This window comes from Polyodon spathula, chromosome 33 (assembly GCF_017654505.1).
Source record: "Polyodon spathula isolate WHYD16114869_AA chromosome 33, ASM1765450v1, whole genome shotgun sequence".
Classification (NCBI taxonomy): Eukaryota; Metazoa; Chordata; class Actinopteri; order Acipenseriformes; family Polyodontidae; genus Polyodon; species Polyodon spathula.
In genome coordinates, this window is record NC_054566.1 from 2,128,607 (window position 1) to 2,144,465 (window position 15,859).

Here is a 15,859-nt window from a genome sequence, read left to right on the forward strand (position 1 = left end):
GTTTAGTAGCACCACTGACATTTACTTGCACTTGTAATTAGAAATAATTACAGTGTATCTAATTACTATCATGTATTTGTAAGTGCACCAAGCACACCAATGTCACGCACGCTAGCTGCAAAGAAGTGGTGACCCCTTGGAAAATGTCAGGATTTTTCATTTTTAACTCTGAATTTATCAGTGTGAAAGTGAGTTTTTTATTTTCCATTTTTGTATTCATTTATCAATATTTTACTACCAGATTTGAGATTCCCAATGTGAATGTCGCCTCACTGCTGAAACCCACTTTCTGATCAGGAGGACTGAAGATCAACAGCGAACTCAATTCCTGCTTCCAGCTGGTTGCTTCTTTTCCCACACCGAGCCAAGCAACAAATGTTATTAAGATACTAAACCCTGGAGGCAAGGCTCCAGCCTGGGAATCTCTACCTGGACCTGTAAGGCTCAGCACAGGAGGGGGTGCTGAAATGTGATGAGGCGAGCTCAGACCATTTTCCTAGCCAAGATTGGCAACTCGGCTTGAGCAGGACTCCAACCATGGGTGCATGACCAAATGCTTTTACTAGGAGAGCCACTGAGGACCACAAGTGTGTTTCATAACCAAATGCAATGGACTGGAATGCATGATCACTGCGTTCAACTTGTAGTGGTACTTACCATTTTTTAAGACCAGGGATTTTTTTGTGGAGCCACATTGTTTTGGTGAAGACACGCTGCTTTCTGGGGTAGAAATACTACATTTCCCATGATCCCAAGAATCTGTAGTTTTTTGAGTTGTCAGGAAACTTATTGGCTGGGAGCAGTTCTAGAACAGCAAGGGACAACATTTGGTATTAGAATTAGCATAATTTTTTTCTTTTTAAAATGTTTGTGAATTTAGCTCACAAATAAATGTGGGACAGTGTCACCATCTCCAGTCAAGCAATGTGCTGGCAGGCAAGTGCCAGGAGAGCTTCCCTCATAGCTCTGCAAGCAAGAGAGAGCGTACCTCAATGGGCAGTCTTATACGCTAGCAAAATACCAAGAGAGCAAAAAGCAATAGCATAACTAATAACAGACAGCCCATTGGAATGAACTATACACCACGATACTAGAAAACACACCCCCTTAACACCTCATGCTAGCTACAATTCTTTTCTCCTTTTATTAAAACATGGATTTACCCTTTGGTATTGAGTTTTCAACATTTTGCATCTTTATTTGAAGTCATTTATTTGTACTTCTTACTATTTACTTGTGCTCTTTTTCCATTTTTGCTTACTTGACTAAACTAGCCCCTCTCACCTCTGCAGGGTTAATGCCCCCTTTGTGGATAATTAGCACACACCCACTTCTCTTAACATGGCCATGAGGAGACCATTCACAGTTTATCAATAGAGTCCATACTCCAAAATGATACAAGCAGAGAATCCAAAAGATAGAGTACATGGCCTATATTAACATTCTAAGAACCCGTGCCTTCAGTAAGTCTCAAGTAAGTCTCAAATGTGTAGTTTTGTAAGAGGTAATATACCCATCCAGAACAATTTAAACATGTTGCAAACGTGCATTGAATCAATGGCTGCCCATGGTGAGAACACTGTTGGCAGTGTTATGCATGTGTTTCCAATCCTTTTTATCCAAACCATGGATCTGACATGCCCTGGAGTATCAATACAACCCATTGGGCAGATTGTCACAACAACAAGTATCAAGTTATATTATGTATGCTTTTACAGTAATTAATAACCAGTACCTAAAACAAAAACAACCCACTATTTCCTTGAACACTCACTGACTATTTATTTATTTGGGTGGCTTATATTGCAATTTCTCATATTGAAATGTGCATTGGGGTGCCAATTTATTTTTTTAGTTGAAGCCGTTTCTATGGCAATCAGTGGCTGAACAGCTGCACTTCCAATCGATTACAGGATCATGTTGCTGGGTAGATTTGAGCCCCCCATTTCTGTTCCGGTTTCAATTGGCATGGTTGGAAATAAGACTCCCATAAACCTCAGTTAAAAAACAATAGCTTGAACTGCAGATTGCCTAAAAAATAATTACGTATAATAAAATGCCCTTATTAAAACAGAATTATACAGAAATGTATTACCAGTTAAGTGAGAAGCCACTAGGGACTAAAGTATCTCTACCAGTGGCCAATTGATAACACATTTAAACAAGTATTGTCAATTGATATTAGGGGAGGATGGAGGGTCGACACAGGCTGGACCATTGAAGAACACTAGGAAATGTGCACGACATGACCTTGAGTGGAATGTAAAAGAGAACGCTTTGTATACTGAGCATCAAAAGAAACGTATCACTTTTATTTGGATAAAATTCACTAGATGTGATCGAAAAATTACACAGTCTGTTTTACAGCAGGTGCAATGACTTTTTATTGTGCTGATTAACAACTGACATCACAAAGATGCTGCAAAATGATCTGTCAATCTTGGGCAGGTGTTGTGACTCTTGGTCTCCAAGTTCGTGGAGTGTGTCTGGTTATACCGTCTCACCAGGTTTGAAGCTGCTGGCTGTGAGGACCCAAGACAGCAAACCAGAGTACGCTGCCCTAGTCCAACCTTCAACATGCCGATTGCACAAAGGCACTGCTCTCTTGACAAACATGGCATATAGTTTTTTTTCCTGTGATTTTCTTTATTGCTTTTATTCAAGCTTGCAATTCAACAGCTGAAATCACTCCATATCCAGTGTCCAATAAACTGTCTCACTAATTAGGTGATTAAGTGCATCTGCTTCAGTCATAGTCACTCAAGTGTGTCATGGTCAAGGATGAATGATTGAGTGATTAAAAAGAAACCAAAAACATTGTCAGTGTCCATCATTTATATACCTTAATTCTTTTTCGAAAATAAATGTGATATAATATTGATAGTTTCTTTTGATGCTTGCTATATAAACTATATTTGTCTATTTGTACTTACTGTAAAAGAAAGAGCCTTTTTCTTTTCCTTCATTCTTTTTATAGCACTCCTCACCTAAAATGAAATGGTAAGCGTGTGTTAGCTGGTGGAATAACAGGTCATTCACTATCCTTCAATGCCTTTCACCTAAGGAGGCCTGGGATCAGCTTAGGCTCAGTGCAGTGAGTCTGGCTGTTAAAAAAACATACATAGTATCTACCCAAAAGGTTAAAGTCATATGACATTGAACAGCTAAGATGACACTTTCCAAACGAGTGGGTTATGATAACCTGACTTGTGATGTAGTGCAAGTACAAAACACCACAAGCTAAGTACAATGGATTAAAGGAATCTCCTTGGACGGTAAGCCTTTTCAGCTGCTGTTGTTTAACTATGGTACTGTGTGCCCTGTTCAAAAGAACCTGAACATGCTCAAGACACGACTTTTACATGCTACACATACGGAAGATATGTGTGAGAACAGAAGTGAAATAAAATTAGTTTCTAAAAAAAGTTCTGATTTTCATTAGTGATTGTTATTGTGATTGCTATGATGATGATGATGATGATGATTATTATTATTATTATTATTATTATTATTATTATTATTATTATTGCAAAAAGCTTTGGGGCTGATTTTCAAAGCAGTCTCACCAAAGTGTAAATTATTCAATTACCAAAGAGTAAAACAGTCAAATAGAAAACCAAGCTAACAACTATCTAGCCTAAACAGAAATGTATTTATTTATTTATTGTTTACAATCTCCATAAAAGACAGGTTCTGTTGCATTCACAGCGCTGATAATATTAGCTTTAGCTATTACTACAGTGCGGACCATGGGTCAAAACCAATGTTTGTGTAGTGTATCGTTTTTTTTATTCAATGTCGGTCTTCTGGAGTCATCTGAATGTCTTTTCACTTTGTATTGCATTTTAAACTGTTTAAATGCCAAACCATAACAAAACATAGAATAGCCATACACAGAGAGCAAAAAAAGTGGACGGGCAAAATACACACTTGCCTTTAATTTATTTTTCTGCACAAACTACTGCATTGCATATATGATGTAGAATATGTGATTATAAAATCTAACACCAGTACGTGAAATACTTGTTCAAATAAACTTATGATTCTGAATGTGTGCTTCTTAAGAACGGTATTATTGTCATTGCTTGCTCCCCGGCACTTCTTTCTTTACAAATTAAGCACTGGTAATTAGTATTGTTTAAAATAAGCCACAAATAAATTAAATATTTGAGTTGGAAATAAACCAAAATGTTATTATGTTTAATCAAAGTATAAAATCGACTGAGGACTTCTTCAGTAGACAAGTCAAGGAACGTTATACGTTGTCTGTATATTCTGCTCGCACAATATTTCTGTTGCTTTGCTAACATTTACAAATATAGCTGTCTGAAAGCCATGTTCACTGTTTAACTAGAAATAGAGATTGTCCTGAAATGCTTCCTGTGAAATAATTAAGAGGAGTGGAACCAGTCTTAAGTGATTTCCATGCAACACAGTGATTTGCGAGCAAATTAACTTTTTAATTTAGCTCGTGGTGGTGAACTTGCAGAATTATTATTGACATCTCCCCCAAATGAAGGAAAAGCACTTGTGAGAGAACAACTTGCAAAACCATTTTTTCCAATGCAGCATCTATTTTGAATCTCACTCAAAAGCGCAACCTTTTTCGCAACTTTTTACTTGCGGAAAAAATAAATCTCTACAACTCCCCTTGCAACACACGCAGTGCGTTCGAATATTTGGCCCTTAGATTTCTGTTTTTTTTTTTTTTTTTTGTTGTTTTTTTATAGGTTTTTTTCTTTTTAAATGGGAAAGGGGTGGTGAACGTTAAGTAAAAAATTCATTTTAATTCAAAGGTATCAAAAGAACCACAAATAACAGATATGTGTCTAGCTTTCTAAAGTATATATATATATATATATATATATATAAATATATATATATATAGATATTAGAAATAAATTAACAAATCAGGGGGTTTTATTATTTATTGGGCAAAACCGAAAATCAGAAGTCCTGCTGTAGCTATAACATGTTTCTTTCAACTGCATATTTCAGACCTATTTAGTTAATGAAAATGCAAAATATGACATGGGCCTGTTAGCAATAAATACTTTAAATGAAGGCCTTTACAACACAACTTGTGCTGAGTTGCATAAGGCAGTTATAAAGCATAGTCTTGTTAAGTTTCAACTAACAGATTTAAACGTTTTCAGCAATAGTATATGGAATGTTTGTTACATAGGCAACCACTATGAGATATAGGGAATAAAACTGAAGAAAACTCCATTCAGGGTCAAATATGAGCTAAAGGTAGTGATTAAAACAATATGCCCCCTTTACATCAATGTTTTTTTTATAAATGCTGCTAGTAAACAGTAGTAGATTATAAAATGGGACTACGACTATGTGATATGTCAAGGTGTCCTAATACTCACCTCACTGTTGTACACAGCATAAACCAGGAATATGTAAAGACCCTGAAAAAGAGGGGAAAGGTGATTTAAATATGGTTGTAAAAATAAAAACAAACAGACTGGTGGCCATGGAAGATGGTCTCCTCAAAACATTAATGCACAGTGTGGCAAAGTGAAGATGCTTAAAAGCTGCCAATGCCTTCAGGGTACAAGGGCAGCATTGCTGTGTGTACTTGATCTGCAATGATGCAATAAACTAACACATTGGTTCAGCCTTCCAGTATAATCAAGGGGTACAGGGTATACCAGGAGAACATGTCACACACCAGGGCAATGCTAAATCAGACTGTGTAGACAGAAAAACGCGTCACGGACCGTGAAATCTGGTCTCCCTCGTGAAATCTGGTCTTTTGTGTAGTTTTACTCTATAGTAAAATTCAATGTAGTTTTATGTACCGTTACAGGTTCCTGATGCAATTGTCAGTTTGTTTCAATTTAAAAAAGAAAGCTCATCAGAACAGATCAGGATTTATTTGACTGACACTTAACAGCCAATAACTGGGCTCTACTCACTGATTGGTAGACACAGGCATCTGGGGTGGGTTTAGTATGACCTATGGATCTCGACTGGTAGTACAGTCAGGTCAAATTAGACCTACGTTTTAAAATGTGTCAAAAAGTAAAAAACAAAATTAAAAAGTGCTACAATCATTACTGCAGTGGAAGCCAAATATATACCTTGTAGCAGTATGAGCAGAAAAATACATTAAAAAAAGCACTGCAGGACAAAAACATAAATAAAACGTCACTCATTTCAGAGACTTGACATTTACATTTTGTAGTCTCTGGATATATTGTCCAGCTACAAACACGTCCTTAGTTTGGCACTGTCTGTCAATTAACTCTGGATGCAGAGAGAGCTAAATATGGACAGGTATTACACTGCAGAGACAGGAAATTACATGGAAACACACACAACCCAGTGCTACCAAAATAGAGTGAGAAAGGCGAGACTTATTTTTTCCTTCTCCGTGGAAATTGCCCCATTGTTGCTACAAAGCTTTCTGAATTTAAAGAAGTTTTGCTATAAACATAACAATGTTTAAAATGTAAATGAATGTTTTATTATTATTATTATTATCATTATTATTAAACAGCCAAGCTATCTAATATCTATAAAAAGTTATTTATCAAGTTAGACCAACTTATCCCTGTCCCCCTCGGAATTTACTAGAAACAAGACTAAAAAGCGTTTGCCAAGTTTATTCAATTATTTTAGAGAATCTCAACAGTAAACGAACACAAGTGATTGCACCTTGCTTGTACTGAAAAGCAGTTCCAGAGTTACAAAAACAGTAACGAATTTCAAGTACCTTCGCAGGATGTATGCTATAAGTCTAATTAACAAGCACCTTTTAGGGTGAAACATAGGCCAAGCGGTACTGATTAATTAGTCTCAAGAATTAAACTCAGGACAGCGAGAGGAAATCCTTTCCCGCACACCTGATTTATGCCCTATCTGCTCGTTTTTATCAGAGCAAGATAAAACAGCCACAGCGAGGCCGATCCATCTTGCCTGCAGTAAGTTCTGCTCTTCATCTGGATACTTTTTGGCAAGCGGACTGGTAGTGATACCCTGGAAGCCTGCCATGACCTGTCCTTCAAAGAGAAATGTTGCTGACTCCTACAAGCCAGATTTCTGGTCCAGCTTCCAGTTATCTGAACTCCTCCAGCGCAGTTCTTTCTGTGCTTTCCTGGCTCCAGATGGGAGCTGGGCAGACACAGAGTTTGATCCTGCGTTAACCTTGTGACCCCCTCACTGCAACAAAACAAGTATGTGTGTTCAAAAAGGTACTTAGCCTGGACTCAAAAGTTGTGGGGGTAGAGATTTGTTTTATGTGAATTAAATTTTTTTGGTCAACATAAAGTTGGTTCTTGATTTCTCCCAGTTGCATGAAATAAAAATGTTAAGTCACATCCCCATTTGAACCTATTAGAAGCAGCTATTTTACAATTTAGTGTATAAGTGTTCAATGGCTTATTATATCACGCCACAGAAAGACACTGAACTTGATTAGAGGCAGCCACTGAACCCTAATAAACATGCAAGAGAACAGCTACAATAGATATCTGAGTATATGCAGCACATGGTGGTATTACAGCCTTGGACGAGACAATGGCATTATTCACATCCTATTCCATGTTCAGTTCAAACACAGCACATCTCGGTTTTGTTACTAAAGTTGTATAACCCACTGTATTTTCAACCTCCGCTCATACCATAGAGGTTAGAACTGCAAATAACTGCAAACTAATAGCTAAAGCTTCCATGCATGAAATAATAGAGCAACATCCCCTGGCAACCTCAGGAATGATGACACCTGGTCAACAATATTCCCTTGGAAAGGAGCTGCCCTTGGCCACAATGTGATGACTACTGTGCCACCGCCTTTGTGGCATTGCCATCTTTACTACATCCAGTGAACTACAAGAATGAATGGTTGCTAGGTTACAGGAACGCCACTATATGTATGTATATGTATATATTGTAACAGTGTGGGGTTCTGAAACACTGTCTGTGGGATCATTTCCACGGTCTTCTCGGACAGAAGTATTTGACACACAGGCGTAACCGTAGTTAACAAGGGCAGTACAGTTTTTTTTTTCGTTTTTTTTTTTTTTTTTTTAAGTTAACACAGAACAACACTCACCTCTATAGGTCACCCCCTCCTGTCCACACATCCTTGAGTTCTCTTCTGTTGAAGGCCAACAAGTTTCTGTCAAAACTTATTGTCGCCACCTACTGGTCAGATTTGTCTACTAAAACTGCTGTGAACACAACCTTTTAAAATCTCTATATGTTAAATATTCTTGAATCTTAGTTATTTAGTTACATCCAATAATACCTTTTTCTATTTTTCTTCCATCGTCTATACCATTTTAAAAAAAAATTGGAACTATTGCAATCCATTAATTCTTTCCACACTTCAGCCCTCCCCTCTCCATAGCTAACACCTTCAACCACCTGATGCTGCACTGTTTCCTTTACACTACATTCCATACATAACCCATTCTCATGCACTCCAGTTCTATACAGCTGTTCTTTCAGTGTTGAATGCTCTAAGAAACCTTATTAATACTGCTTCCTCCTTCCTATTACACCCGTACCGCACCTTCCCTTATTTTAACCTAAAGTCGAGCCTTATAAAACTTCCTACCTTTTTTCTTTATCCCATTTATTCTGCAATTCATTAATAATCTACTCTAAATAATTCAATATTAATTTAAACCATACAGCACGTCCATTTCCACCTGCTCTTTTAGTTAACTTATCCACCCTCTCATTTTCCAGGAGAGCTGGAATCCATACTGAAACTAGACAGCAGCATTCTGAAAATAAATACATTATTTCCTGCACTAAATCTCTTCTATCACCCTCCCCTCCATTTTTAATCGATTCCTGTAATCCCGATAAGGAATCTGAAAAGATGACTGCTCTGTTCACCTTGACATCTACAATCCATTGCAATGCCAGTATAATTCTACTGTCATCATTGACACATGATCTGTAACACGAACATGCTTCCCACCTCAAATTCCATTACCTAACAAGCTGCTGCAACCCTGCCATTACCTGCATGTTTTTAACCCATCTGTAAACAACTTACAATAATTTTCCCAATCATTAATTACCCATCTCAATGCCTGTTTACAAAATTCATCTCTGTCCTTCACCTTCTCTTTCTTTCAACAAGAATAAATCAATCATATGAGTTCTAAGACATCACAGACTGATATTAGAACCCTTGAGTTCTCTCTCTTGTGTGTCCTTAGTAAGTAAAAACAGGAGTCTCCCATTTCTCCTAAAGAGCTTCCATTCTGGCTCATGGCACCCTGTCATAATGTCCTTTGAGCCAAGATGGCCACCAGTTTCCAAACCAGCTTTAAAGCATGCTGGCACATAGTTTACCAGTTGCTTATTTTTAAAAAGGATACAGGCTAAATCTGATTCTGGGACCTATATACTTGCCATCGACTATTTCCCCCACACTGTCACGATAGATAGATAGATACATAGATACCTAGATAGATAGATAGATAGAGAGAGAGAGAATGTAACTAAAGCACAAGCAGCTTCCCTATTTATCGTGTTTTCATAATCATTTTACTCTAAATCAGCCTTTAACCACAGAATCCTAAGTGCTGGGATGAAACATCCTTCCATGGTCAAATAATGAGGAAGTGTGACCTTTGAACTCTGCAAGGACCACCTGCTCTCCCTCTGTACACGTTAAGCAGGTGAAGCTGGAAAGGTTACATTATCACAAGATTTGAATGAAATGTATCAACTCAATACTGGAGCAACACAACACAGAATGAGAAGCCCCATCCGACACTAAGGGAATGAACAAAAGGCCATTAAAATCACACTTAAAAGTTATTTACAGTACTCTTTGCTCATGTGTGAAACTATTGTCTTCCAGCACAGGTATCAAATCAGAGTGGCATGCCAAGTCACAGGCCATGATTGGATTGTCAGCAGGACAGTATACAGTGCATACAGGTGGTGCCCCCAACATGCACTCTGTCTGATATACAAGCTGCAGGGCACTTGCATCCATGATAGACCACGGTTCTGACAGACATGATCAAGTGCTTTGTAAGCAGGTGTTTCTTTATCCAAAGCTGCACAAATTACTGATGTTTGCCATGCGGTTTCAAAAGAGTGATGACTGTGTGGGTCACAATGTAAAACAGACTTTTCACCCCTGCTTCCCAGAACGAATACAGGACGAGAGTCATCGAGGAACGGCCAGCTATTTTTTAATCCACTATTCACACTTCCTGCATATAGAAGTTACTATATCTTTCATTATAAAACAACCAGACCCTGCTGTCCTATTGGCAGAAGTTTGTTGTTATGTTATTACAGTCAGCACACACATATCCGACCCTATACAGTTTTGACTTCCGTGACAGTTAAGAGTGACGCATATCTGTTTATTCTGGCCTGTTCCAACCCTTGTCCGTTTTTCAGGGAACACAAAAAAGATACAATGTCAAAAATATATAGCTGAAAGGACTGTTTTAAAATAAGTAGGTTTCCATTTAGATGTACTGTAGTTGGTTTTGTTGGTACAGTACTAGATTTTCAACAGTAGTACTTTAATTCAGAATGATATGATTCTGAAAATATAATTTGCCAAAAGAGACGACTGTGGACACGTGGATTGTAATACAGTACATACTTTTAAATCCAGTACATATTGCAGCAGTATGTAAAATTAGCTGTTAATGACCCAAAAGCAAAATGAAATCAAAATGTTACCCATGCACAGAACTGCATAAAACGTAAGACAACACAATTTAGCAAAAAAAAAAAAACAGTTTCTAAAATGCGTTGAATGGAAAATGCCTTGCTTGTTCATCATGTTGCAGACGTCAAACATTTTAAAGAAATGATTTATTTTTCCTCACAATTTAGAACATGGTGAAGTTGTTGTATCAACTGACCATATATAAGCAACCTCCACGATACAATAGATAATGTTAATTATTGTGTAAATTACCTGTAGATTTGCAGAATGCTATGTTAAAGTAAAAAGGGCAGCTGGGTGGGATTACTAAGATGTTCTACACTAATTAGTCATGTGCTTTTGTATTTACAAGGAGTAGAATGGATTATAAACTGTTAAGTAGCAAATGCAAAGTACTGTAAAATGCCCAATTGTTAGTTTTTTTTTTTTTATTTTATTTTATACACCTCCCAGCATTTAAACCTTGAAGCCCAGTTTATAAAAAAATTGTAAAGACCTACTTTTTTGCTATTACGGTTACTAGTTTTAGCAAAGCAATCCTGGAAATGTTTTCATTGTGCATGAAACATAAGATTTAAAGACAAAAAATGAAACTGAAGTGCAAATGAGGCTTTAGAAAGTCATATTTCAATGTGAATAATGTCTGCTGGCATTGCTACAGACGTCTACAGTGGCAGTGCATCAAGATAAGTAGCGTAGGACCCATTGAACCACAAAGTTTTCTAGAAAGTTCAGGCTGATTTGTGTGAACACGGATATCCCCAGCACACTCAAAGATAATAAATGCTCTACAACATAATAACGTTCTATATATTTAAAGGAAAGTTTCACTGCACTAACATTATATGCCAGCAGTCTGTGATGCATAATTATTATAAATCTTCTTTGTTTATTACAAATAATTAACTTCATACTGTCATCCTTTGAGGGATTAATAACCAAAATCTCTATGAATCTCCAGAAGACTTGACAATACTAATAGCAGCAAATTTCTAAGAGCTGAGGCCAGAATTAGTTTAAAAATAAATATATAAATAACATTACACCAATTTTGGTGGCCTTTTTGCTTCAATGGGATATTATCACAGATAAGTATGGCATGACATGTATTACAAGTTAAACCACAGCAATTAAAAACATTCATATGCATTCAAAGTTAAGGCTTCATATTAATTAATGTTGGATATGCTGGACACAAAGACTGCTTGCCCCTAGGTCTTCGAGACCCTCTATGTCCTGTCATTAACCAATCTGCTGCTTCGCCCAACAACAACCATGCTTTGACGCCAAAGACATTACTGAAGAGATTTGACCAAAGGTAGTCAATTTAGCCTAGAACAAAGTAGTTTTTATTGCTGTTAACCCTAGCCAAGGACAAAGGGAATTAGTTGGAGATAGTAAAAACAGAGTGTAAAAGGCACCTTTAAAAGTAACTACACAGATACAGCTTACAGATAGTTCATTCCATATTAAAATAATTCACTTACCTGAAATGCATTCATTGCAATGAATATGTAAGCCAGAACAACACTGAAGTGAACCAAGACTCCACACAACCAGGTCAGACCCAGCAGTGGCAGGAGGACGAGGACTGGTTTAATGGTTGCCCTGGAGAATTAAAGCAGGGGTGTCAGTACCAGGGGGACAGAAAGCATGATGGCCAGGACGTGTATCAACAGTATTACACAATAATATAGAATATAAATGAGGTCTGAAAGGGTTAATCACAAAGCAAGATGACCACAATGTACTGCATATCTACAGTATTGTAGAATTGAATGCATTACAATAAATTAGGCATTGCATGTTTAATTTCAATTCTCCAGATTAATGCAAAAATTTAAGTGACGCTGTGGCAGTGTGCCAGGGTGAAAGCCCTGTCGCTGCACGAGGAGGTGTTGGTGTGGGGAATAGTAGGTTGGCAGGGAGGAGGTTACATTTCTCCCCGACAAACACGTGGGAATGTGGTTGGAGCCGACAAGTGAATAAGTGATCAAATGAATAATTAGGCTCCAGCTACAGGTGTATATAATAGGTGATCACGGGTGATGATTAGAATTAGTGGTGAGAATTAATGTCGGTGTTCGTGGTGAAGATTAGTGTTTGGGTTCTGTCCCGTCTGTTTGTTTATGTTTCGTGAGTTTTGTTGAACCTTTTGTTTTGGCCCTTGTGCCGTTTTGTTAAGGGTGTTTTTGTTAAGAGTTCATTTAGTTTATTTTGCTTAATAAACAGCGCATTAGTGCATTTAACCATGCAACTGTCTGAATCTGTCTCTGCCAAGAACGTCTGCACGAGTAGGCTACCGCGCCACAGGCGTACAGACAGGTAGATGAATGGACACACAGACACACCCTTTATCCCCAGAATCTGATGCTCTTAAGCTAATAACATTAATGCCAAGTTTAATGACAATTGGATAAACAGGTCTTCAGATATATGCAAACATGGAAGTGTGACACCCAGACATACAGATAAACACCGCCATATAGCCACAGGATCTGATACCGAATAAATCCACAGAATCTGAAACTCTGAAAAACGTATAGGCTAAATAATGTTAATACTAAGTTTCATGACAATTGGATAAACAGGTAGTCAAATATATGCAAACATGTGCAAAGTGTGACATCCATAGGAATGAATGTCTGTATGACCACCTCCACTAGATTCCCTTGTCAAGGGATAAATAATAGTGATTAGTTTACTGAACACACACCAAGGTTTACTGTCCCCCTGTGAAGTCAGTGGTACAGTATTGATTGATTCACACTTTAAACAAGTTTATCTGATGTGAAAAAAAAAAAAAAAACGTGTGACAGATGCATACAGAGACAGACAAACAGGTGCACCCATACACCCCCAGATTCTGATCCTCTTAACTTGTGCTAAAGAATGTACTTTTCAAGTTTTGTTTTTGACAAAGGGTTCTCTAAATACATTTTAATTTTAATATACTGTATTCGACTGCTTATACTTTCCAAATTCTTAATTGGTGTCATGTTTGTCATATTGATCCAAAGGCATTAAAAAAAAGTGTCACTGACCTGAATTATTTTTCTTTAAAAATCAAGGTAAAAGAAAATTGTGAGGACAGGTAAGAAAGGATGCTTTTGCTCAATGTACAGAACATGCGTACACATCATTATAGTGCTTCAAGAAAACCTGAACCACACTCAGGTTTGATAGCAGGTCATGAAATGTAATGCTAGTTCAAAGCTTTTGTAAATAAATCGATGCAATAAATAAATAAATACAATAAATACTCAAACTTGGTAAAATTGAAAATGGCAGAAAGTGTTCAACACATTCACTGTTCAGGGATCTTTTAGTTAGTGTATTGTAAGATACATCTCAGCTGGCCACAGTTTCACAGAACGTTAAAAGCTTACTTGTGTTTACAGAGCAATTGTTATCTCACTGTAACACCTGGACCTATATTGTGTTTCACTGACAGAGGACTTTGTATATAAAAGTACAAGGACAGGATGAGCAGTTCATTATTGAACATTTCCAGCATTTTTTTCCTAAAATATTTCATCTGAAAAAAGCTTTTGAAAAGACACACAGCACACAAAGCTTGGTACTGTTCTTCTGAAACGAGAATGGACAAAAAGAGTAAGTTCAGTTCTTATAAACTGATGTTACACTTCTTTGAGGCTTACTTGCTTTGGGCCGGAGATACACAAGCAATTAATATTGTCAATTCTAGTTGACAACAAAAAACTGACAACTGAATTTCTGTTGCTAAATGTGCCACACGCACACTGGAAAATGGACAATTATTTTAAGTAATATTAAGGGGCTGCTAGTTTGCAGTAAGCATGTTTCAGCAGCTGCTATAGTCATTGGAATAATTTTGAAAAGACATTGACGTAGAAAAACTGGAGTGTAAAACATACCGTACTTTGTGTAGGATCCTGCAGGACTGCGTTTGGAGGATCCTGCAGGACTGCGTTTGGAGCATCCTGCAGGACTGTCTTTTACCTCCGCTGGTGCTTTCCAGAAAATATTAGCGAATTCCTTATATTTACCGACTTTTTTTTATTGTGGTCTTTATATTCTGCACAACTAACACTCCATAAACATTTTCTATCATTAAAAAAATAAATAAATAAAAAAATCTAATCAATTGCAAAGTTTCCTCATGTGTACACTTGTCTGTAGCCATACTTTCTATTTAGCAGAGTTAACAGTCCAAATTGGGGTCACAAGTTTAGTTTGGTGCTCTGCTTAGCCCCCACTTGCCTAAAGTCTACAAAAACAAAGACTGGGACTGATTGGCAGACCTGCCACTGCCCCAACTCCTGAACTTCACCAAGGCCATCTTTGAATTCACAAGCACCTCATATGTAACAAAAGAGAGAAAAGGAGATCATGTGCTTTTTCAAATCAGACCATTTCACTTTTTATAAAAGAAACATTTTATTGGAGAAGCAAAAATAGCTCCCCCCTCAAACAGAGAAGATTACATAGCAAGGAAGTCTAGAATTACAAATCAAAGTACAGCGACATCCCAAGATACATACATTGTCTAGGAATGCAGAGTCATTTACCCAAATCAGACCGCATGCTCAGATGTATTGGTACATGTATACCTGCATAGATTACAGTGCCATCTTCAAATACTTGCTAAATATTTTTAATGGAGTAATCTGTCCTACAAGTGCAGTGCGGTAACCAGGTACAATGGTGACTGCCAAGATGGGTACCACATTCAAACTGGGAAGGCACAGCAATACAATATCCTTTAAAAAAATTAAAATTAAAAAAAAAATTTGAAACAGATCCTTATTATTGCCAATTTCGTTCCACATCCGAGCCTGAACATTACATTCAAACAGACTCTCTTTAGCAGAAAATGTCCTGTACAGTGCAAGCAGATACCAAACCCAAGACCGATAACAATTTAGGGAGAGAACCGGGGCAAAATGTTTTTGAACACTGGAGGTTTTTAGTCAGAATAGATACAAGAACACTAAATACAGTCTTTCTTTTCTCTAAATGATGATAAACGCAGGGTCTGAAACACTAGATATGTTACACTGTGCACAAATGCTGTGTGTGTACAATCCTTTAAAATCTCACATAACATACATACAAGTCTTTCCAAATATGTAGGCATGACGTTTATTACTATAATTAGGTAAAATATATATTTAATAGATCTCAATAAATGGTTGTGGC

At 37.2% G+C, this 15,859-nt stretch overlaps 1 protein-coding gene across 2 annotated transcripts in view; it reads right to left on the bottom strand.

Annotated features, from left to right (window-relative positions):
• Nucleotides 1-15,859, bottom strand: part of LOC121303568 (adhesion G-protein coupled receptor D2-like) — a 69,496-nt gene that overhangs the window by 18,386 nt on the left and 35,251 nt on the right. The window contains exons 20-23 of one of the 2 annotated variants that reach the window (XM_041234355.1): nucleotides 12,163-12,283; nucleotides 5,379-5,420; nucleotides 2,934-2,987; nucleotides 658-805 (exon numbers count right to left, since the gene is read on the bottom strand). In XM_041234355.1, the coding sequence (XP_041090289.1) occupies nucleotides 658-805; nucleotides 2,934-2,987; nucleotides 5,379-5,420; nucleotides 12,163-12,283 (365 nt within the window). Of the gene's footprint in view, nucleotides 1-657; nucleotides 806-2,933; nucleotides 2,988-5,378; nucleotides 5,421-8,068; nucleotides 9,440-12,162; nucleotides 12,284-15,859 lie in introns of those variants that run through there. The other variant, XR_005947816.1, reaches the window with a different exon arrangement.